The following is a 26,083-nucleotide window of genomic DNA, read 5'->3' as shown; positions in this document are numbered from 1 at the left end:
AAAAACTGCTATTTAATTATTTTTTTTGCATATTTTTGAATTTTTTTTGAGAAACTTCAGGCATTTTCCAAGAGAATGAGACCAACCTGACCTCTCTATGATAAAAATCAAGGCTGTTAGAGCAATTTAAAAAAAATATACTGCAAAATGTGCTTGAAAAAAAAAATATCCCCTGGGGGTTAAGGGTTGGAAAGTTCCAAAAAGCCTGGGGGTAAAAGGGTTATGAAACTACTGAATTATTGTAAAGTTGAAGTTTTATTTTTAAATATTTATATTGTAGGAGTGAAAATGTGAAGCTTCTCTCTCAAGCCGAGTTTAATGATGAACGCGTCAAGGTTTTGCAACATAACTCTGAGGTACTACAGCGTCAACTTGCAGCCCTGCAGAATAATAATTCCACGTTGCATGGTAATTATATTTACGGACATGAGTCTTTTTATTGTTTATTTATGACATATTTGTTTTTGATGTTGTTAATAGTTTATATGTGACATGTCTGTATTGACGTTGTTACTTTTTTCAGAATGATTTATTGTTAATTTGTTCTTTTCATTTATTTATTTCCTTATTTCCTTTCCTCACTGGGCTATTTTTCCCTATTGGAGCCCCTGGGCTTATAGCATCTTGCTTTTCCAACTAGGGTTGTAGCTTGGATAGTAATAATAATATAAATATATATATATATATATATATATATATATATATATATATATATATATATATATATATACACATATATATATATATATATATATATATATATATATATATATATATATATATATATATATATATATACACACACACACATATATATATATATATTTATATATATATATATATATATATATATATATATATATATATATATATATATATATATATATATATATATATATATAATTTCATGATCTTTTGTTAACATATTCATTGAGATTTTGAACATGGAGTTCATATTTTCAATTTTCATTAACAAATTAGAAGGGGTTATAAAAAAATTTTCTGTAAAGGTTAAACATGTTTTTGTTTTCATACGACTTGGAATGGATTTATGTTGAATTCTCTATAGTTAATTTATCTCTACAAAATCTTCATGAAATTAAATTAGTCCAGATATGATATAGTGGGGAATGCTAAAAACAAAGGGAATAGGGGTGATAAGAAAGGGAATAAAGATAGAATACGGAAGGGAATAATGAATATTCATGGACATAAATGTATAATAAAATGCATAAAAAACTAGAAATAAAAAGGGAGGAATTGGAGAAACCTTGTAGAATTTGGTATTAAATGAAATTGAGAAAGATAGAATACAGTTGGAGATACTGAATGAATGGGGATAAGGGTAGTAAGATATTAGAAAGGAATGAGGATAACGCAGAACAAAGAACTGAGTAACGGTATAGTGAATAAAATAGACTGAAAAAACCCAATAAACTTTAGTACATACATATACCAAGGCCCTTCCCCCAATTTTGGGGGCTAGCCGACATCAACAAAGAAACAAAAACAAAAAGGGGACCTCTACTCTCTACGTTCCTCCCAGCCTAACAAGGGACTCAACCGAGTTCAGCTGGTACTGCTAGGGTGTCACAGCCCACCCTCCCACATTATCCACAGAAATGAAAATAGAACAAAAAGAAGAATGGGAGACACCTTTTCATTCATTGGACTAACATATACTGCTCTACTGAGCAGTGATGCATGCTGTTTGAAATTTTTGCCTGGTATTTCCAGTTTAGAAGCCATTATTAAGTGATTTACCATTGTATGCTTTTTACTAGGATATCAAAAGTACAGTTGCTAATATTGTAGTAAAATCAGCGGTTGGTGAATCCTTTGTTAAGGAGGCTTTACTGTATATTCATCTGTAATCTTGTCTCGTTTTAAACTTTGATACATACATATACCAAGGCACTTCCCCCAATTTTGGGGGGTAGCCGACATCAACAAAGAAACAAAAACAAAAAGGGGACCTCTACTCTCTACGTTCCTCCAGCCTAACAAGGGACTCAACCGAGTTCAGCTGGTACTGCTAGGGTGTCACAGCCCACCCTCCCACATTATCCACCACAGATGAAGCTTCATAATGCTGAATCCCCTACTGCTGCTACCTACCTACTTGACATAAATTACGCAATAAAGTCTTGGTTTATACCCTGCTTTACAGGCATTGTTGGTCGACACGAGGGCACTATTGAAGCACAACGTCGAGAATATATGTCGCTACAAAAAGATCACTCTCGTATGCAAGTTATGTGTGATAACATGAGAGAAGAAATGAAACTACTTAAGGTTAGTGGTCTTTAACTTTTTCCAAATTGTTCATGATGGGATAAGTTAACAAACAAAAAGTCAAGAAAGATACCTGTGCTGTTTTCTAAATCATCAAGGTATTACTGCTGTTTACTACAGCCTAGTCTAAATGGCAATAACTTTTCAAAATTTTTTAATCATTGCTTGCAGTAAGTTTTCAAAGTTTTGTTTTAATTATATGAAATTTGTATTCTTTATAGGAAGCTGAAGCGAGAATGCTAGCCGAGAGGGAGAGCATGACACGAAACCAGTCAGCCCAGGCAATAGTCCTTGCCAATATTGAGTCCATAAAGAACAACTTAGAGAGGACAGATAGTGAAAAGACTATGAGATTAGAAAACCAAGTGTCTGAACTTATGGAAAGATGTTCCCGGCTTCAAGCTAAGCTGGAAACAAACACAGACTACAAGGAAGCTCAGTCTAAGTAAATTTTAATTGCTATTTTTTCATTGTATTTTCATGAGATTAAGCATTTTTTTCATTAATGGAATTGTTAGAAACAATGGAGAATTTTTACAAAACTAAAAGAAAAATGTCCTGATTGCCTGGAAAGATATTTTTTGCTGGTTTACAGAATGTAGATATTGCATGATACCCACGATGTTTATGCACAGTGTGCATATTTCATATGGCTTTTCTTTTAGGTTGAATGTAGCTGAGGGGCAGTTGAAGAACCTCCAAAGTGAAAACAAGAACTTGACTAAACAGGTCATGGATGCCAAAGCTGAAATTATGACGCTCAAAGCAAGACTAAAGGAAACTCAGGAGCGTGTAAGAACACCCATCACTTCGCCTGTTCTGCGACCAAGGAGTCCTTTGATTGGTGAGATTTATACTTTTAGCTTTTATTTTATTTTAGGTGGCTCGCTAACATAGATTTTAGAGATCTGAAGTGCTTTGGGTTATATTCTTCTTCTTCCCAGCTGGTTCCCATTTTTATATGGGGTCGCCGTTGCGGATGAGCCGTTTCCATCTTTTTCTATTCTGCGCTTCTGCCTCATCAATCCCCTTCTCCTGTAAATCTCCTTTCACATAGTCCCTCCTCCATCTCTTTCTTGGTCTCCCTCTCCTTCTTCTTCCTTGAACCTCCATCTCCATAGTATGTCTCCCAACGTGGTCCTCATCTCTCCTCATCAGGTGTCCATACCATCTCAGCCTCCCTTCCTGCACTTTCTTGGATATTTCCACCACCTTTGTCAACCCCCTTATGTGGTCATTTTCTATCCGGGTTATATTGAATTTACATAAAATATCATACCTCTAGTATTAAATAAGAGCATCAATTAATTGGAAGAATTTAGATTTGTGAAAATTTGAATATAGGTTGGCAATTTTGGGGCTGAAATGGCCTCCCATAATTATACTAGTTCTTTGTCCATGAATTTGATTATTGAATATATTATAATAGTTGTTGATAGAAAATGACTATTCTCAAAATGTTTTTTCAATAATCCAATTATTATTTTCTACATTACTTTATTAAGTTTATCCAAATGAATTAAGAGGGTTACTGGTGTTTTTTTTTTTTTTTTATTTGTAAGTACTGGATCTCCATTGTGTTTAAAAGGTTGTCTATTCCTATTGCTTTTTGTTAAATCATGAGTCTGAAAAAAAAATATATTGTACCCAATGTAAATTGATATACAATTTGATATGTAACTGAAGGAAGGGAGGATGAATTAAATCTTTAGTTGGTCATCCTACCTTTTTATTGAATTTATTTTTGCAAGGTAAAATTTTTTTTCACTTGAATGTATGAAGTTGGTGCAGGGCGTTGTTGCTAGTCGTAAGACAATGTTGAGTGGACCAAAAAATCTAGAGGGGGGGAATGTGAAAAAAATTAAAAGTAGTTGGGGAAATACAAACCATTTCCCAATATAACATTTTATTCACTGTAAAGATTTCAATTTTTCTTAAATAGGTTTACATAGTTTGCAAGCAATAAGTTTAACCGTTATGCAAATTTGCTCTTTTCTTAACTTTTACTATGCTTTATTGACAATATATTTAACCAAACAGGAATAACGAAATATAGCATAAAACATTTCTTTTAAAATTGTATCTTTTAAAGGGGTGTTTTGAAATTGAACCTTTTGGAGGTGGTTATGATATATTTGTTCACTATTGCAACATGTTGTTTTGTGGTTTTTAGGCAGCAGCCCTGCCGCTTCAGGAGGCTCAACCATCAGATTGGGAGGGCCCCAATTGCGAGACTTGCAGGTGCAACTGAACGAAGAGAAGGCTAAAGTCACATCTCTGCAATCAAACCTTGATGAGGCCAAAAAGACAGTGAGCGAGTTAATGAATGTGACAAAGCAGCAAGAAAAGCAATTGAAGGATTCAACAGATTCGTATAAGGTTACTCAAGAACAGTAAGTTTATTTTCTTTTTTTCTTTTTTCAAATTTCATATTGTATGATATTTCACGTAGTATATATAGAAGGTCCTCAGCTTAGAAACTTACCCTTTTACCTCCAGGCTATTTGGAAATTTCCAACCCTTAATCCCCAAGGGTTATTTTTTCAAGCACATTTTGCAGTATATATTTTTTAAATTGCTCTAACAGCCTTAATTTTCCTCATAGAGAGGTTAGGTTGATCTCATTCTCTTGGAAAATGCCTGAAGTTTCTCAAAAAATTATCAAAAATATGGAAAAAAAAATTTAAATAGCATTTTTTTGCAAGGACATACCGGTACGTCCATGGGAGTAAAGGGATGAGTTTTGTGAAACGTACCAGTACGTCCTTTGGGGGTAAAAGGGTTAAATGATATATTGTTTTATTATTGTATTTCTTTGTCTTATTACAGTATGTGAACTTTTGATTCGGTATCTTGAGATTTATTATATCAGTTGTATTTGTGGTTGTATCCAAATGGTTGTAATTTTAGGACCTTCTGTATATTTAGTCCGTTTCTGAGTTCCACTCCATTTTCAGGTTTACCAAAATGCAGAAAGAGAGAGATGAAATGGACGCAATGATGACGAGGCTACAAAGTAAATTATCAGCCATAACTTCGGACAGTGAAAATACAAAAGCCCGTTTACAGACTATGCTTGATGAGGTGAGTTTCTAAGGAATAGAAACTATAGTCAATTTCTTTTAGCGATGCATTTTTGCACCGACTCGCAGCGGTGCCCTTTTAGCTCGGAAAAGTTCCCTGATCGCTGATTTGTTGGACGAGATAATTCTAACCCATCAGCGATCAGGAAACTTTTCCGAGCTAAAAGGGCACCGCTGCGAGTCGGTGCAAATCTGCCTTGATAAAAGAAATGGACTTTAGATAAGAATTTAAAGATTTTTTATATTCACAATCTTTTAAGTGCATTCATGTTTAGATATTAAAGTGAATAAATTATGGCAAAACGTGGAGTAGTATAAGATTATGAAGTTAGAAAATTTGTAAAAGAACAAAGTAAAATCGGAACAGAGAAACAGGAAACACAGCCTATATACTTATCTAACATCTAATGTATAGATACAGTAGATAAGGAAAAGTAGAAAAAAATACTAAGAAAGGTAAAGACTAGGATATAGCTCATCAATGCCTTACCTCATGTTACATAGAGTTCTCTTGCTTGAGGGTACACTCGGGCACACTATTCAATCCTATTTCTCTTCCTCTTGTTTTGTTGAAGTTTTCATAGTTTATATTGGAGATATTTTTTTAGTGTTACTGGTCTTTAAGTATTTTATTTTTCCTTGTTTCCTTTCCTCACTGGGCTATTTTCCCTGTTGGAGCCCCTGGGCTTATAGCATTCTGCTTTTCCAACTAGGGTTGTACCTTAGCAATTAATAATAATAATAATAATAATAATAATAAGCTCACCATCACCATCTTTTTGGCTTCAGGTAAGGCATAGATAATCTTACTTTTACTATGCCTTATACCTTGACCATACTTTACTACACATAATGTGTTGATGAGCTTGCCTTCACCATATTTTATGCCAAGTAAGATAGTGATGAGCTCACTGCCTTGTAAGGCATTGATGAGCTCACCTTCATGTCTTATGCCACATAAAGCATTGATGAGGTCAACTTCATGCCTTATGCCATTTTAGTCTAATCCTTGATGAGCTCACTGTTACCCTGTCTTATGCCTCAAAAGGCATCGATGAGCTCTCCTTCACCATGTTTTAGCCACATAAAGCAATAATGAACTTCACTTCACCATGTTTTATTCAACATAAAACATTGATGAGTTCACCTTCACCATGCCTTATGCCATATTAGTCCGTGATGAGCTCACTGTAACCCTGCCTTATCTCGTATGACATTGATGAGCTCACCTTCATGTCTTATGCCACATAAAGCATTGATGAGCTCCCATCACCATGTTTTATTCCACATAAAACATTGATGAGTTCACCTTCACCATACCTTATACCATGTTAGGCATTGATGGTCTCGCCTTTGTCATGCCTTGCACCGTGTTAGTCTTTGATGAGCTCACCTTCCCCATATCTTACACCATGTTAGTCCTTGATGGAGTCAAATTCGCCCTGCCATACACCATGTCAGTCCTTGATGAGCTCGCAGTTGCCATGCCTTATGCCTTGTTAGTCCTAGATAAGCCCACGTTCACCATGCTCTATGCTATGTTAGTCCTTGATGAGCTCACATTTACTATATCTTATTCCACATAAGACATTAATGATTTTACTTTAACCATGCCTTACAATATGTGAGGCATTGAGGAGCTCACTATCACCATGCCTGATAACATATTAGACATTAATGAGCCATCCTTTGCCTTACACCATGTTAAGATAAACTATTTCTGATAGATGTCTTTAGGAGCCTTTGTATATTTTGTGATTGAATGTAGGGGGAGCAAGTGCTTATTATGAGATGGACAGTGTCAGGTGGGCAGAAGCAGTCCTTGATTTCTTCCCCCAATTTTTGGTCCTGTATTGTATATTAATAGAATTGATGAGATAATGGCACAAGTGGATACTAATGTTCAAAAGTGATTCTTTGAGGTCATTTTCTAGGAATATTATTATTATTACTACTAGCTAAGCTACAACTATTTGAAAAACATAATGCCTTAAGCCCAAAGGCTCCAGCGGAAAAACAGCCCAGTGAAGAAAGGAAATAAGGAAATCAATAAACTGCAAGATTAGTAATAAACAATTAAAATATTTCAAGAACAGTAACATTAAAATAGATTTTTCGTAAATGAACTATCAAAACAAAAATACAAAAATAAGAGGAAAAGAAATAAGATAGAATAGTGTACACGAGTATACTGTCAAGCAAGATAACTCTACCCCAAGACAGTGGAAGACCATGGTACAAAGGCTATGGCAATATCCAAGACTAGAGAACAACGGTTTGATTTTGGTGTATCCTCCTAGAAGAGCTGCTTATCAAAGTTAAAGTGTCTCTTCTACTTTTGCCAAGAAAGTAGTCACTGAACAATTACAGTGCAGTAGTTAACCCCTTGCGCAAACTTCATTATGCATGTTGCATAAGATTTTTCATAACTCTGACCATCCTTTACATTCAGATCTCCCTGGACAATTCTATCCTGTTCGTAATACTAGGCAGGCAGTTAATTCTAATAGCCAGGCCTTCTCCATCACGAGGCTCAATACTACGCAGTACTCTAGAAGTTTTATTCCAGCTGTTACCAAGATGTGGAATGATCTTCCTAATCGGGTGGTTGAATCAGTAGAACTTCAAAAGTTCAAAGTTGGAGCAAATGCTTTTTTGTTGACCAGGCGGACATGAGTCTTTTATAGTTTATTTATGATATATTTGTTTTTTATGTTGTTAATAGTTTATATATGACATGTCTGTTTTGACGTTATTACTGTTTTTAGAATGATTTATTGTTAATTTGTTCTCTTTATTTATTTATTTCCTTATTTCCTTTCCTCACTGGGCTATTTTTCCCTGTTGGAGCCCCTGGGCTTATAGCATCTTGCTTTTCCAACTAGGGTTGTAGCTTGGATAGTAATAATAATAATAATCTCAATGTTGTCAGGTGTATGAAGACAGAGAAGAATATGGAAAGAATACGTTAGACTATTCGATGTATTTCTAGGCAAAAGAAAAATGAGTTGTAACTAGAGAGGAAAATCCAAATATAGCAGTGTGGGGTCAGTCAAAAGACCCAAAAATTTGTGGTATACAATGGGTGGCAGGTGCCCAAGTCAACCTACTACCCCTATTTCTTCCTATAAATCAATAGCAGCAATGTCTTGAAGTCAACCTACTACCCCTGTTTTTTCCTATAAATCAATAGCAGCAATGTCTTGAAGTCAACCTACTACCCCTGTTTCTTCCTACAAATCAATAGCAGCAATGTCTTGAAGTCAACCTACTACCCCTGTTTCTTCCTACAAATCAATAGCAGCAATGTCTTGAAGTCAACCTACTACCCCTGTTTCTTCCTACAAATCAATAGCAGCAATGTCTTGAAGTCAACCTACTACCCCTGTTTCTTCCTACAAATCAATAGCAGCAATGTCTTGAAGTCAACCTACTACCCCTGTTTCTTCCTACAAATCAATAGCAGCAATGTCTTGAAGTCAACCTACTACCCCTGTTTCTTCCTACAAATCAATAGCAGCAATGTCTTGAAGTCAACCTACTACCCCTGTTTCTTCCTACAAATCAATAGCAGCAATGTCTTGAAGTCAACCTACTACCCCTGTTTCTTCCTACAAATCAATAGCAGCAATGTCTTGAAGTCAACCTACTACCCCTGTTTCTTCCTACAAATCAATAGCAGCAATGTCTTGAAGTCAACCTACTACCCCTGTTTCTTCCTACAAATCAATAGCAGCAATGTCTTGAAGTCAACCTACTACCCCTGTTTCTTCCTATAAATCAATAGCAGCAATGTCTTGAGTTTTCATCTCCAAGGAGTTCTTTTCATAAGTGGTAGACCATCAGTATTCCACTCAAGCAGACAATCCGGCTGAAATTTAAACAGGACTCAGACCGTAGAAAAAAAAAAGAAAGTTTAGTAGTATGTTTCCCAATATAACCGTGTGGGACCCTATCCCCAAACTGTGGGAACTTTAATAGGTCTAAGAGGGCTGTCAAATACCTCTTGCCTCTAATCGTCCCATTTCTAGGGAACCAATACTTTTTCCAAGTTATCTTTCCAATTGAGCTAGTTACTTGACATATATTCAACTTAGTTTATTTTTACTAAGTACCTCTGTCTTTCCTACTGGGATAATGTGGTTTTCATTGTATGAATTCCAGAATGTTTCATGGAAAATTATTTAATTTTTAAACTTAACTTAATTCAGTCAAGTTCCTACCTGCTCTGAGCTTCACGTTTTGCCGGCCTTTTTAAAATGAACCAATCTAGGGATGTTTGTTTTTGTCTCCCCTTCAAAATGTTACGAAAATTATGTACATGTGTCATCACAAAAGGCTAACGCACAACCACAATCCACTCATGTTTTTCTATTTTATGCTTTATCTCGATTATCATCATTCGCTTTTTCTTTTCACTACCCTTGTTTGCACTCACTTACTTTGAACCCATTGCTTATTCACTTAATTCTGTACTGATTAACGCAAAAAAACACGTAAAACATGCAAACACGACGGCCGATGTTCGGAGATAACTGTACGCGAAGGAGATCCGATGGGGTAGAGCCAGCAACGCTGTCCTCGTGAGTAGCCTCTCGCACACTCGGCCACCTAGCGGCCGCATAGGGAACTGTTTCGTATCCTCGTATCTCGGGGCAAAAATTTGCTCGAAATTTTCCTCGTATCAAATTTCTCGTATGTCGAGGTATTACTGTAATGGGTTTTACATATGTGATATTGAAAGTTTTATTCTATTTTAGCAGCACTTTAAAGATTGAATAGGACATGACTTCTAGGTAAGCATTGAAATGATTTTAGTTTAACCCTTTTATCCCCAGGTTATTTGGAACTTTCCATCCCTTAACCCCCAAGTTTTTTTTTTCGAGCACATTTTGCAATATATATTTTTTAAATTGCTCTAACAGCCTCAATTTTCGTCATAAAGAGGTCAGGTTGGTCTCATTCTTTTGGAAAACGCCTGAAGTTTCTCAAAAAGTTATAAAAAATATGGAAAAGTGTAAGTAAAATTTTTTTGCAAGGATGTACCAGTACGTCCATTTGGGGGTAAAAGGGTTAAAATGAGGTAAATTTAACTGCAGATGTAAATCTAATAAGGACATAGTAACAATATGTACTTTACAGTATTTTACAACTTGAAATACATTACTTTGCTGGAAATAATACTGTACCCCTTTTTTTGTTTAGGCCAAGGATGAATTACAAGCGTCAGAGAAAAGACTGAAGGATGTCAACGAATCATTCCAAAAAGCTAAGGAAGAAGAAGATAGAGCAAGAAAGGAGGCCCAAAAAATTCATGAGTAAGTAAAACTAAATAGATTTTTTGGTAGGACTTTCTGTGCTCATAAGTGGAGTTTTGAAGTAATCGTTTGTTGAGAGTATTTCAAAATTCTTGAACAATGAAGAATCTTAACCCTTTTACCCCCAGGCTCTTTGGAAATTTCCAACCCTTAACCCACAGGGGGTTATTTTTTTCCCAGCGCATTTTGCAGTATATTTTTAAATTGCTCTAACGGCCTTAATTTTTGTCATAGAGACGTCAGGTTGGTCTCATTCTCTTGGAAAATGCCTGAATTTTTTCAATAAATTATCAAAAATATGAAAAAAAAAAAATTTATAGCATTTTTTTGCAAGGACGTACCGGTACGTCCATGGGGGTAAAGGGATGGGTTTTGTGAAACGAACCAGTACGTCCTTTGGGGGTAAAAGGGTTAACAAAAACGGGTATATTCCTAAAGTGTGTATAAGTTCTGAACATGTTTGAAAACAATTGAGTTGGAAATATTTTCATGCAAATAACAACATATCTTGTCTCAAGTTTCTGCTATTAAAGTCTGTGATTCATCGCCATGAGTAAAACAATGTTATTTTGGGGCTACTTCAAACTCCTATTACTATTCTGATTTTTGATGGATTTATTTCATTTAAAAAACCATTTGGAAGGGAGTTTTATGTTCTTAATATTTTGTCAATTTATAGAAGTCCCTTTCAAAGGTGATTATTTTTTTATGGATTTTTTCATTTATTTATATATATATATATATATATATATTTATATATATATATATATATATATATATATATATATGTATATGTATGTGTATATATTATCTATCTATATATATATATATATACATATACATACATATATATATATATATATATATATATATATATATATATATATATATATATATATATATATATATATAGATAGATAGATAATAATATATACACATACATATACATATATATATATATATATATATATATATATATATATATATATATATATATATATTGTATATGTATGTGTATATATTATTATATATATATATATGTATATGTGTATATATATATATATATATATATATATATATATATATATATATATTATCTATTTATATATCTATCTATCTATCTATATTTGTTCCAACACGGAGTACTTACCTCCAACTACTTTCTTAGGAGTATCAGGGATCTCCTCCCAACCGACCAGAATTTTGTGTAGTTTCCCCTATCTGCGTTTTCTATAGTGGGTACCTCTGGCGGATGAATACGCTCCATGAGGCGACCTGGGGTCAGAGAGAGAGTGCTCGGTCAGGTCTCGACCACCAGTAAGTTTCTGGTCGCGACGTGATTAACATCTCGCTGCGCTCTCTTCGCCCAGTGCGACCCTTTGTGTCTCCGCGGTCCCCACGTGTTCTATCCTAACCTTATCTACCTCTTTCCTCTTGTGTCCCTATGTCAATTGGTGCTTTAGTGTTTCATTATGGAGCTTCCCCTCCGTTGCCCCGGGCCTATGGCTGGTAAATCTTGTGGTGCCTTTCTCTCCAAGCCGGAGGTCGACCCCCACCACCTTGTGTTCTTCGTGTAGGGGCAGCGTTTGTTCCCCTACAGCCACGTGTCCGGAGTGCGAGTCTTGGAACGAGATCCAGTGGGTGCGCTACGGCACGAAGAAGAAGAAAGCAACCAAGAGATCGCCTAAGAAGCCTAGCATCTCCTCGCCTCTAGCGTCGCCTGATGCCTCGTCGGAGAGGGGTTCTCTATCGCCTTCCCCTACCTAGAGTAGGGGACGAGGTAAGTCCGTTGCGGGGAAGCGGCCCATTGCCCTTCCCCAAGAGTCTGATATGTCTGTTGGTGGGGATGTTGTGTCGGTTCAGGCAAGTGGGGTGCCTGAGGGAGGGGCGGGAGTGTGTTCGGGAGACGAGGTCCTGTTGCCCGCAGGGCCCGTCTCTGCCGATGATCTGATGTGGGGGAAGCCTGCTACGGTCTCTTCCCCGGCATCATGGGTGTGTATTTCAGGTGCTTCAGCTACCGGGGAAGACGCCGAGAAGGAAGGAGAATCACCGAATTCGGATCCCGTCGCCAGGGAGCCTCCCAGGACGCCCCTCAGGTCGCCCATGAGACTGGAGGATGTTCGCCCACAAGAAATTTCCTCGGTCTCCCCCGGCGCCGTCGTCAACGCTCCCGCCCGTCTTTCTACAGCCCTCTTCGTTAGCGGACCGGCACGAAGATCCCCCAGCAACTCAAGACGTATCAGACGACTCAGCGGGTTCTCTTTCCTCCCCGTCGTCGTTCTCCTCCTTCTCGTCAGATTCATTCTCCTCGGAAGATGAAGGTCCGAGGGACTCGAGGAGAAGACGGGAGAGGTCCCGCAGGAAGAGGTCCCGCTCACGCCACGCCAGGAGACGGTCCAGAACCTCCAGGAAGAAACACAAGAGGAGCCGTTCGTCGAAAAGTGAATGGGTGCGGGTCACGATCCCCCGGAGTCATCTCCTCAAAGCTACTGCCGCCCCGGGCACCTCTGGCTGGCTGCCTAGAGCACCCTTCGTCACCCTCGCGGCACGGCTCCTCCAGCAGACCCGATCATCGTCGGAAGTCGACGCACCAGGTCTCGGTAGACAAGCATAAGTTCGCGAAGGCTCCGGCTCCATCCGCCCAGCGGAGAGAGTCGCTCCTTCGGCCTGGCCGCTTTGTCCCAGCCTCCGGTACTTCAACGGCTTTCCCTGAGCGACAAAGCCAGCCAGCTGGTCCGGAGAAGCCCGCAGCTCCGCGGGAGGGAGTAGATCCATGACAGCTACTCCCTTCCAGTGGATCCGCCCGCTCTGCGGGTCGACGCGCCAATGGCTGGGCAGGAGAAGATGCCCCCTCCCCATGCGGATCCCTCCATCATCGACGATGCTCCCCATGCGGAGGATCAGATAATGGAAGGCCTCGTAGAAGGGGGAGAATGCTCTACGGACGACGTCTCCACCTACAGGAAAGTCTTGGCCCTCATTAGGCGCCACCATAGACTGGATCAGCCTAAGCCCTTGGCAGAACAAACCTGGCTCTCCGGGCTTAGCAGACTGGTAGACAACCCAGTGCAACAAAAGCCTTCCCTAGCTCTTCCCCTAGCGAGGGACGTGAAGCTGGATATGGACCACATAGACAGGTTCATAGCCAGCCAAGCAGACGCCCCCAGGAGCCAGGGTGCCTACAAACTTCTCCCGGGACTTAAAACGCAAAAACGCTTTTATGTCCCGGAGGTTCGTCACGGAGGTCCCCGTACGGTCGAGCCAGCGATCGCCATTCTGAACCAGGGAGCGGCTGAAGACAGGGCATACTTTGCTCCGGTGTGCTTTTCACCAGGGGAAACCTCCATGATGGAGGATATGGCCCTAGACCTGGTGTACGTGTCTTCGTGGTTGGACTGGTGGGCCTGCATGTTGGTGGGATTCCAGTTCTCTCATGACCTCTCCGTCCCCGAGAATCAGTCCTTACTAAGGGGAACTGATCAGTTCGGGGGGAAAAGCTCTCAAGTTTCTTTCCTACCAGTCGCTCTCTCAAGCAGCCAACTGGGTCCTGTGGAAGAGGGGGACAGTGCTGAGCAAGCTGGTGTGGAGATTACCCGAGCGGGAGGCGAGGGCATTGAGGAACAAACCAGTTTGGGGCGAGTCTGTGTTCCCCCTGAAGGCGGTCGAGGTGGTCATGGAGAGAGTCAGAAAACTTAAAGAAGCGGGAGAGGCCAGACCCCCGCCTGCAAGACGGCCAGCTCACAGGAGACCCTCTTCAGACGTCCCTCACTCGCCCCATGTTTCGCCAGTCCAACCGAGGAGGGACTCCCTGTCGGTGTCTTGGCACCAAGACCCGCAGCCCTCCCGTAGGGGTAGTTCAGCCCCTCAGTCTAACTTTAGGCCCGCCTATTCCAACTCCAGGAGAGGGGGATCCAGCCGCGCCTCTAGGAGGAGATAGGAAGAGAGGCCCCCTACTCCTGCCGAAGCCTCAGGTAGGGGGATGCCTCAAACACTCTTGGCAAGCTTGGCGGGACCACGGAGCGGATCCCTGGACCATAGCAGTACTGAAGGATGGGTACAGGTTGCCCTTCCTAGCGAAGCCGCCCCTCTAGTCCCGGACCAACAGGCGGAGTGGTTGGCACCCAAGGACCCCTTGAGAAGAACAGCATTGCAGGGGGAAGTGTCGGCCATGCTCGCCAAAGGGGCGTTAGAACCAGTCAGGAATCCCAGGAAAGGGTTCTACAGCAGACTCTTCCTGGTGGAGAAAGCGACAGGGGTATGGAGGCCGGTCATAGATCTGTCAGCCCTCAACAAGTTTGTGTGCAAGACCGACTTCAAGATGGACACCCCGAAGTCGGTGTTGGCGGCCTTGAAGGAAGGGGACTTCATGATGTCCGTAGATCTCAAGGACGCCTACTTTCAGATCCCTGTCCACCCCTCCAGCAGGATGTTCCTAAGAGTAAAATGGGGTAAACAAGCGTTTCAATTCAGAACCCTCTGCTTCGGGCTGTCGACAGCTCCTCAGGTCTTCACGAGGGTCTTCTCAACAGTCTCAGCCTGGGCACACGAGCAGGGCATCCGCCTGATTCGGTACCTAGACGACTGGTTGTTGCTTTCAGCCTCAGAGGGAGTACTGAGGGAGCAAGGCGCGAAGCTTCTACGGTTCTGCAGAGACTTGGGTATCACTATCAACCTGGAAAAATCACAGCTGACACCCTCCACCAGGGGATGGTTCTAGACTCCCAGTTGGTGAGGGCCTTCCCCTCCTCGGAGAGGCTAGACAATCTGGATCAGATACTTCGACCCTTCCTAATGGACCAGCCCAGGAGAGCCAAGGACTGGCAGAGATTAGTAGGCCACCTCGTGTCATTGGAGAAGTTGGTCCCCCAGGGGAGGCTCAAACTCAGGGGAGTTCAATGGAACCTGAAGGAGCTCTAGACCCCGGGGGACTCCCCACACAAAATAGTCCCGGTATTCCCGGAGACAAAGGAAGTCCTGAAGTGGTGGCACGACAGGACAAACGCTCTCTAATGAATGCCCGTCGCAATCGATCCTCCGGAGATGCTGCTGTTCACGGACGCATCAAAGGAGGGTTGGGGAGCCCACGTTCTCGACGAGTCAGCAAAAGGGAAATGGTCCCTCGTGGAGAAGAGCCGTCACACAAACGTGCTAGAGGTGATGGCCGTGCAAAGGGCATGCCGAGAATTTGTCCATCTACTCCGGGGAAACACCGTGGCTCTGATGTGCGACAACGCCACGGTGGTGGCCTACGGGAAAAACGAGGACTGAAGTCGAAGGAGCTGTGCAGTCTCACGACGCAATTCTTGGAATGGGCGGCGGAGGAACAGATCGAAGTCACAGCCAGATTCATTCCAGCAAAGAAGAATGTTATAGCCGACAGCCTCAGCAGTATGGGCCAAGTAGTAGGGTCGGAGTGGTCCTTACACGAGAGTGGCCCGGACGGTCATCCTGAAGTGGGGATCGCCGGTGATGGACCTCTTCGCCACGAGACTAAACGCACAGCTCCCCATGTTTTGTTCTCCTGTGCCAGACCCAACAGCAGCGTTCGAGGACGCCTTTCAACACCCTTGGGACAATCTCAACGTGTATGCCTTCACACCCTTCGGGATGCTCAGACAAGTTCTCAACAGAGTGAGGCGGGCGAACAACCTATGGATGACTTTGGTAGCGCCCTGGTGGCCGGAGAGAGAATGGTTCGCGGACCTAAAGGAACTGGCGCGCCTTCCTCCTTGGCCCCTTCCAGACAGGGAAGACCTCCTCCGTCAACCCCACTTCCAAAGGTTTCACGAAAACCCTCGGTCCCTCCGCCTACATGTGTGGAGGTTATCGAGCGCCTCCTGAAGAGGGAAGGATACTCGTCGAAGACCGCAACAAGGATGTCGGGATACCTAAGACGGTCCTCGGTCGCGGTATACCAGGCGAAGTGGGCCACCTTCACTAAATGGTGCGCCTTAAAGAACATCAGGCCGTTGGAGGCCTCCATTCATGAGATAGCCGACTTCCTGGTCTATCTGAGAGACGACGTGGGTACGTCCATTCCAGCCATCAAGGGAGTCCCAGCGGCGTTGGGCCAAGTCTTCCTCCTGAAAGGGATTGATCTAGGAGCGTCAAGACAAAGCTCAATGCTGCTTATCAAGAGTTTCGAACAGTAGTGTTCCCCCCAGGCCTCTAGGGTGCCCCAGTGGGATGTGGCTAGAGTGCTGAAAGTCCTGTCAGAGCCACCCTTCGAACCCCTCAAAGATATTCTGGACAAAGAGCTCACCCTCAAGACGATCTTCCTGTTAGCCCTTGCTTCGGCGAAGAGAGTACGTGAGCTCCACGGGCTGTCATGTTAGGTCTCGCACTCGAAGGGTTGGCGGGAAGCAACTTTCAAATTCTTACCTAACTTTGTAGCCAAGACTCAGAACCCAGCTTACTGGGACCCTAGGTTTGAGGGGTTCTCAGTGCCAGCGATCCCGCGTTCGGACAACCCGAGGGACTTGTTACTGTGCCCAGTCAGAGCGGTGCGTAAGTACCTGGAGAGAACGTCCAGGCTTTGGCCTGGGATCAAGAGTCTGTTCGTCTCCTCAGGGCTAGTGAAGAAGCCAGTCTCCAAGAATACGGTCTCTTTCTGGTTACGGCAGGTAATTATGAGACCCCATGATATTTGGGGTCTGAGTACTTCGTTGGCCTTCGAGAGGAACATGTTTGAATTGAAAGAAACAGAATGAATTTGTTCCTAGGGTAAGAAATTTACCCCAAACAAGCTCAAATTATGCTCAAATTACATTCAACAATTACTAAAGAAATATAAATACAACAGTAATGACTCAGAAATTGATATAATAATAAATGTTGATACATACATACATACATATACCAAGGCACTTCCCCCAATTTTGGGGGGTAGCCGACATCAACAAATGAAACAAAAACAAAAAAAGGGGACCTCTACTCTCTACGTTCCTCCCAGCCTAACAAGGGACTCAACCGAGTTCAGCTGGTACTGCTAGGGTGCCATAGCCCACCCTCCCCCGTTATCCACCACAGATGAAGCTTCATAATGCTGAATCCCCTACTGCTGCTACCTCCGCGGCCATCTAAGGCATCGGAGGAAGCAGCAGGGCCTACCGGAACTGCGTCACAATTGCTCGCCATTCATTCCTATTTCTAGCATGCTCTCTTGCCTCTCTCACATCCATCCTCCTATCACCCAGAGCTTCCTTCACTCCATCCATCCACCCAAACCTTGGCCTTCCAAGGTTTGGGTGTCAATTTAACAATTTGATTTTTTTTTAATGCTTGTAAAATTGTCTCTTCAAAGTGAGAACTAAACCTGAATATATCATTAAAATACATATTTCTAGTTGGAAATAGAAGAAAATTTGCGCTAATAAGACAGAATTGTGAATGTTTTACTGCATAAGTGTTAGGTCTTTGGTAGATCCCAAAATGTTTAAATTAAATTAACTCTGTTCTTTGTCATTTGTCCTCGGTAATTTAAGAAACTAAAATTGTTGACAATTTTGAAAGACAAAATTTAAGAAACTAAAATTGTTGACAATTTTGAAAGACAAAATTTAAGAAACTGAAATTGTTGACAATTTTGAAAGACAAACTTTAAGAAACTGAAATTGTTGACAATTTTGAAAGACAAACTTTAAGAAACTGAAATTGTTGACAATTTTGAAAGACAAACTTTAAGAAACTGAAATTGTTGACAATTTTGAAAGACAAACTTTAAGAAACTGAAATTGTTGACAATTTTGAAAGACAAACTTTAAGAAACTGAAATTGTTGACAATTTTGAAAGACAAACTTTAAGAAACTAAAATTGTTGACAATTTTGAAAGACAAACTTTAAGAAACTAAAATTGTTGACAATTTTGAAAGACAAACTTTAAGAAACTAAAATTGTTGACAATTTTGAAAGACAAAATTTAAGAAACTAAAATTGTTGACAATTTTGGAAGACAAAATTTAAGAAACTAAAATTGTTGACAATTTTGAAAGACAAAATTTAAGAAACTAAAATTGTTGACAATTTTGGAAGACAAAATTCAAGAAACTAAAATTGTTGACAATTTTGAAAGACAAAATTTAAGAAACTAAAATTGTTGACAATTTTGGAAGACAAAATTCAAGAAACTAAAATTGTTGACAATTTTGAAAGACAAAATTTAAGAAACTAAAATTGTTGACAATTTTGAAAGACAAAATTCAAGAAACTAAAATTGTTGACAATTTTGAAAGACACAATTTAAGAAACTAAAATTGTTGACAATTTTGAAAGACAAAATTCAAGAAACTAAAATTGTTGACAATTTTGAAAGACACAATTTAAGAAACTAAAATTGTTGACACTTTTGAAAGACAAAATTCAAGAAACTAAAATTGTTGACACTTTTGAAAGACACAATTTAAGAAACTAAAATTGTTGACACTTTTGAAAGACAAAATTCAAGAAACTAAAATTGTTGACACTTTTGAAAGACACAATTTAAGAAACTAAAATTGTTGACACTTTTGAAAGACACAATTTAAGAAACTAAAATTGTTGACAATTTTGAAAGACACAATTTAAGAAACTAAAATTGTTGACACTTTTGAAAGACACAATTTAAGAAACTAAAATTGTTGACACTTTTGAAAGACAAAATTTAAGAAACTAAAATTGTTGACAATTTTGAAAGACAAAATTTAAGAAACTAAAATTGTTGACAATTTTGAAAGACAAAGTTTAAGAAACTGAAATTGTTGACAATTTTGAAAGACAAAATTTAAGAAACTAAAATTGTTGACAATTTTGAAAGACAAAGTTTAAGAAACTGAAATTGTTGACAATTTTGAAAGACAAAATTTAAGAAACTAAAATTATTGACAATTTTGAAAGACAAAATTTAAGAAACTAAAATTGTCGACCATTTTAAAAGACAAAATTTAAGAAACTAAAATTATTGACAATTTTGAAAGACAAAATTTAAGAAACTAAAATTGTCGACCATTTTAAAAGACAAAATTTAAGAAACTAAAATTGTTGACAATTTTGAAAGACAAAATTTAAGAAACTAAAATTGTTGACAAATTTGAAAGACAAAATTTAAGAAACTAAAATTGTGGACAATTTTGAAAGACAAAATTTAAGAAACTAAAATTGTTGATGATTTTGAAAGACAAAATTTAAGAAACAAAAATTGTTGACAATTTTGAAAGACAAAATTTAAGAAACTAAAATTGTTGACAATTTTGAAAGGCAAAATTTAAGAAACTAAAATTGTTGACCATTTTGTAAGACAAAATTTAAGAAACCAAAATTGTTCACAATTTTGAAAGACAAACTTGGTAGAATTTTCATTGTTCGACTCTGATGCCATATATCTTTTTCATATTTTCAGGCTATCTGCAGAAGTACAGAATAAGTACGAAAGAGAAGTCATGTTGCACGGAACGGATTTGAAGACACTGGCAGAGTTGAAGAAGCGGCAAGCCGAATTTGACTCTGAATTGCAGAAAGTTACTGCAGCTAAAACTAAAGCTGAAGAAGCCGTGAGAGGTGAGAATTAGAATAGAAGGCAGAAGTAGAGGTATTATTTTGATGGAAATTTTTAGGTATACATACATACATACATACATACATATACCAAGGCACTTCCCCCAATTTTGGGGGGTAGCCGACATCAACAAATGAAACAAAACAAAAAAGGGGACCTCTACTCTCCACGTTCCTCCCAGCCTAACAAGGGACTCAACCGAGTTCAGCTGGTACTGCTAGGGTGCCACAGCCCACCCTCCCACATTATCCACCACAGATGAAGCTTCATAATGCTGAATCCCCTACTGCTGCTACCTCAGCGGTCATCTAAGGCATCGGAGGAAGCAGCAGGGCCTAGGTATATCATATGTTAACCCTTTTACCCCCAAAGGACGTACTGGTACGTTTCACAAAAGCCACCCCTTTACCCCCATGGACGTACTGGTACGTTTCGCAAAAGCCATCCCTTTACCCCCATGGACGTACCGGTACGTTTCACAAAAGCCATCCCTTTACCCCCATGGACGTACCGGTACGTTTCACAAAAGCCATCCCTTTACCTCCAAAGGACGTACTGGTACGTTTCACTAAAGCCATCCCTTTACCCCCAAAGGACGTACTGGTACGTTTCACAAAAGCCATCCCTTTACCCCCAAAGGACGTACTGGTACGTTTCACAAAAGCCATCCCTTTACCCCCAAAGGACGTACTGGTACGTTTCACAAAAGCCATCCCTTTACCCCCAAAGGACGTACTGGTACGTTTCACAAAAGCCATCCCTTTACCCCCATGGACGTACTGGTACGTCCTTGCAAAAAAATGCTATACATTTTTTTTTTTTCATATTTTTGATGATTTTTTGAGAAACTTCAGGCATTTTCCAAGAGAATGAGACCAACCTGACCTCTCTATGACAAAAATTAAGGCTGTTAGAGCAATTTAAAAAAAAATATACTGCAAAATGTGCTGGGAAAAAAATAACCCCCTTAGAGTTAAGGGTTGGAAATTTCCAAATAGCCTGGGGGTCAAAGGGTTAAATCTATACTTACCTCTTAGTCTCAACTTTTAGGAAAAAGGAAGGTTTGCATTTACAATAATAAGTAATTTCATCTTGGGGTCCCAATCAAACTCACTGTAGGAAGCTGATGCAGGTTCTCTGATGGTTTGGGATAAGGAAGGTAAAATGATTACAGTACATAGTCCTTAGTCCTGATCCCTATAAACATGTCATATTTGTTGTCTTCTCTTTTTTTCATAGGTTGAAATAAATTTTTATTTTCGTAATTCTTCCTTATTGTTCTCCCAATCTCTCCCTGTTCTCATCAAAGTATTAGTTTTTTTTTATAATATTGATTTGTTTTCATATAATTTTTGAAATTTTATATAGGGTTTCAATGACCCAATTCATCTCAAGATTTAGTAAATTGAATCATCAATTGAAATTAACCCTTTTACCCCCAAAGGACGTACTGGTACGTTTCACAAAACTCATCCCTTTACCCCCATGGACGTACCGGTACGTCCTTGCAAAAAACTGCTATTTAGATTTTTTTTTTCCTATTTTTGATAATTTTTTGAGAAACTTAAGGCATTTTCCAAGAGAATGAGACCAACCTAACCTCTCTATGACCAAAATTAAGGCTGTTAGAGCAATTTAGAAAAAATATACTGCAAAATGTGCTTGAAAAAAAATAACCCTTGGGGGTTAAGGGTTGGAAATTTCCAAATAACCTGGGGGTAAAAGGGTTAATTAGCAAGTGCATTGATATACAGAGTAAAAATGACAAATAAACTACATTCAGGAAGCTCACTTAGCCAAGATATATCATCTTATATCCTTCTTGATTTTTTTTTTTTTTTTTTTTTTTTTTTTTTTTTTTTTTTTTTTTTTTGTAGCAAAAATTGTTCTTCATAACTTGTTAACCCTTTTACCCCCAGGCTATTTGGAAATTTCCAACCCTTAACCCCCAGGGGTTATTTTTTTTCAAGCACATTTTGCAGTATATTTTTTTAAATTGCTCTAACAGCTTTAATTTTCGTCATAGAGAGGTCAGGTTGGTCTCATTCTCTTGGAAAATGCCTGAAGTTTCTCAAAAAATTATCAAAAATATGCAAAAAAAAAAATTTAAATAGCAGGTTTTTGCAAGGACGTACCGGAACGTCCATGGGGGTAAAGGGATGAGTTTTGTGAAACGTACCAGTACGTCCTTTGGGGGTAAAAGGGTTAATCATAAGATTTGCCTCAACATATCAAGATGAAGAAAAATAATTTACTTTTGCATTCCCAGGATCCACTGGGATATCAATTTGGTAGTCTATCTTCTGTACCTCAAAACCAATGGTTATGGATAAGGGAGCAAGGAACTGAACTTCATGACGAGTCATAAGACAAATACTTTTTTTCTGAAATTTATGACGAGTCATAAGACAAATACTTTTTTTCTGAAATTTGTGACGAGTCATAAGACAAATAATTTTCTTTCTGAAATTTGTGACGAGTCATAAGACAAATAATTATCTTTCTGAAATTTGTGACGAGTCATAAGACAAATACTTTTCTTTCTGAAATTTATGACGAGTCATAAGACAAATACTTTTTTTTCTGAAATTTATGACGAGTCATAAGACAAATACTTTTTTTTCTGAAATTTATGACGAGTCATAAGACAAATACTTTTTTTTCTGAAATTTATGACGAGTCATAAGACAAATACTTTTCTTTCTGAAATTTATGAAGAGTCATAAGACAAATACTTTTCTTTCTGAAATTTATGACGAATCATAAGACAAATACTTTTCTTTCTGAAATTTATGATGAGTCATTAGACAAATACTTTTTTTCTGAAATTTATGATGAGTCATAAGACAAATACTTTTTTTTTTCTGAAATTTATGACGAATTATACGACAAATACTTTTCTTTCTGAAATTTATGACGAGTCATAAGACAAATACTTTTTTAAATGATGTCACTAATACATGCTGTGATAAGTAAAGATGAAGTAGAGGTAGCCATGATTCCTCTGAGCCTTGAGAACAAGGCCTCCTGTAACTCTTTGCCCAAATGAATATTTAAATCAAAATTTTTGAGTAACATTGCACATCAAATGATGCATGGGTAACATTATACAAATAAATCATTTAACCCTTTTACCCCCAAAGGACGTACTGGTACGTTTCACAAAAGCCATCCCTTTACCCCCATGGATGTACCGGTACGTCCTTGCAAAAAAAGCTATGAATTTTTTTTTCTTCATATTTTTGATAATTTTTTGAGAAAATTCAGGCATTTTCCAAGAGAATGAGACCAACCTGACCTCTCTATGACAAAAATTAAGGGTGTTAGAGCAATTTAAAAAAAATATACTGCAAAATGTGCTGGGAAAAAAATAACCCCTTGGGGGTTAAGGGTTGGAAATTTCCAAATAGCCTTGGGGTAAAAGGGTTAATATGACAGTGACATGCAGTGTAATGCTGTGAGAGATGTGAGAATTAGCTGTGGCTTACACTTGTCATAACCAATACAAAATTATATTCTTGGAGACTGAAGACTTATAAACACTTACTGTACATGTGAAAGAAAGCAAAAAGAGGCTCTGTTATATTCTTGTGCCCACTATATATAATTAAGTCCCTGGCCTAAATGAGACATAAAACATCAGCTTCTGAAGAGAGCAGCAGGATGGGTATTGTGAAAGATGACTATTCTCTTGCATGCCAGTCCAAGGATTGGCTTGTTCCTTTATGAATATAAACATTCGTTCTTTAGTTGGTAAGATTCTAGCAAAATCTAGTAATGGCCGATGAAGAATTATCAAGGTTTTGGCAACAGTCACCCAATATCCAGTGGTGGTCCGGGTCTGACAGTTCACAGAGCCTCCATTCTGATTCTGGCTGTCGAGCTGCACAGACATGTTCTCTATGCTCTCCAACCACCTTGAAGTTTTTCTAATTTTACTTTTGCTCATTTCAGTATGAGTGTGAGGAAACTTAGTAGAATTCAGACATGTCCAGGGCTGTCTTGATTGACACTGTGGTATCTTTTTATGAGCAAGGCTGAGGTTGATCCTCACCCCTTTGAGTCTGACGTGTAGAGAGCACCGCTGTACTTCGGACTCCCCTAGTAATGTGCAGGGAGTGGTCGTCTTCCCTGTGGGCTAGATTTTAGAGCAGGCGTAAGAAGAGATCCAAGAGCGACCGTTCTCCCTCTGGTTCATCCTTGAGGTTGGGAAAGTCGGCGAGATCCCTGACTATTCAGACTATTGAAACTCGTCATTCCAGCCCGTCGGTTAATAATTTGGATGGCAAACCAAAGAAGACCGATGACCTTTGAATTAAGGGCAACCTCCCAAAGCAGTAGATCCCCTGCTTCCCCTGTGCTCTGTTGTTAATTTGAAAAGATTGAATTATAGTACAGTAGGTAAAGAAAATATTATTGAATATGTTTAATTCATCTCTTTGTCGATGTCTCACAGGATGTAGGTACAGGAGAGGAGGTTCCTAGCCCCCTCGTCCCGTCCCTTTTAGTCGCCTCTTACGACACGCAGGGATAACGTTGGCGCTATTCTTGTTTTTATGCCCCCACGGCCACAGGGGGCTGGGAGGAACGTAGAGAGTAGATGTCCCCTTTTTGTTTTTGTTTCTTTGTTGATGTCGGCTACCCCCCAAAATTGGGGGAAGGGCCTTGGTATATGTGTGTATGTATGTTTGATTCAATGGTGGTTGGGGAACAGTATCACAACATTTTTGTATTGGTATAGAAATTTTTCATTGATATGAAAAGACTTTGCCATTGGTTATACCTAACCTCTGCATGTCCTTTTCATTTCACAAAGTTTTGATGGCTGCCATACATCATTCTGTCTCATTACGCAAAGGAAGAAATTTTATGCTAAACGTAACCCTTATGTTGTGTTTTTGTTTGTGTTAGAAAGATTACTTTTATTTTTCTTTCTTCTCAGAATTTATGTGGAACTTTTACCCTTATCTTTCAGATACACGCCTAGGTTTTGAGAAGCGGGAAAACATACTACGTCGTGAAAACAAAGACCTAATGTTACGAGCACACGAGTTGGAAGAGCAAAACAAAGCGCTTTTGGATAATTTCACTCAACTCTCTGATAAAATGGCAGCTATTCAAGCCAAACTCTCATCTACAGAAGTAAGTTTTTGCATTAATGAGTTATGTCATTTGTTCAAATACCTTTTTTAGGTTTTTGTTTTTTTTATTGTAAAGATCAGTTAACCTTTCCAACATACACTGGTGTACAGATTGATGGTTCCACTCTGTAAGTAATTTTCTACCTATGCTTGAATTAAATTTCTTCGTTAGCTGTATAAACAAGAACGAAACTGGAACATGATCACAACTGACAACTTTAGTTCAGTTTTTCAATTACAGTTAACCCTTTTACCCCCAAAGGACGTACTGGTAAGTTTCACAAAAGCCATCCCTTTACCCCCATGGAAGTACCGGTACATCCTTGCAAAAAAATGCTATAAATATTTTTTTTTTCATATTTTTGATAGTTTTTTGAGAAAATTCAGGTATTTTCCAAGAGAATGAGACCAACCTGACCTCTCTATGACAAAAATTAAGGCTGTTAGAGCAATTTAAAAAAAATATACTGCAAAATGTGCTGTGAAAAAAATAACCCCCTGGGGGTTAAGGGTTGGAAATTTCCAAATAGCCTGGGGGTAAAGGGGTTAACTTATTCCCACATTTCATATGATACAAAAATGGTAAATTTTACACCAAATTTCTTAACCACTATAAATTGTCAAAGAATACAAGTAAAAACTAAAAATTTAGAGTCAGAAATCATCAAGTAAAGCATATTAGTAAGAAAAAAGTCAAAATGTAAAATTTAGCTCTA

The 26,083-nt window shown here is 39.1% G+C and overlaps 1 protein-coding gene across 4 annotated transcripts in view; it reads left to right on the top strand.

Moving 5' to 3' along the window:
- The window catches only part of LOC137649263 (nucleoprotein TPR-like), a 133,866-nt gene that overhangs the window by 36,633 nt on the left and 71,150 nt on the right, over positions 1–26,083 (top strand). For all 4 annotated transcript variants that reach the window (XM_068382259.1, XM_068382266.1, XM_068382251.1 and 1 more), the window contains exons 14-22: positions 281–408; positions 2,171–2,295; positions 2,517–2,740; positions 2,961–3,139; positions 4,469–4,688; positions 5,253–5,379; positions 10,584–10,696; positions 20,071–20,228; positions 25,202–25,368. In XM_068382259.1, coding sequence (XP_068238360.1) covers positions 281–408; positions 2,171–2,295; positions 2,517–2,740; positions 2,961–3,139; positions 4,469–4,688; positions 5,253–5,379; positions 10,584–10,696; positions 20,071–20,228; positions 25,202–25,368 — 1,441 coding nt within the window. The remainder of the gene's footprint in view (positions 1–280; positions 409–2,170; positions 2,296–2,516; positions 2,741–2,960; positions 3,140–4,468; positions 4,689–5,252; positions 5,380–10,583; positions 10,697–20,070; positions 20,229–25,201; positions 25,369–26,083) is intronic.

This window comes from Palaemon carinicauda, chromosome 1 (assembly GCF_036898095.1).
Source record: "Palaemon carinicauda isolate YSFRI2023 chromosome 1, ASM3689809v2, whole genome shotgun sequence".
Classification (NCBI taxonomy): domain Eukaryota; kingdom Metazoa; phylum Arthropoda; class Malacostraca; order Decapoda; family Palaemonidae; genus Palaemon; species Palaemon carinicauda.
This window is presented reverse-complemented; position numbering and strand designations above follow the sequence as displayed.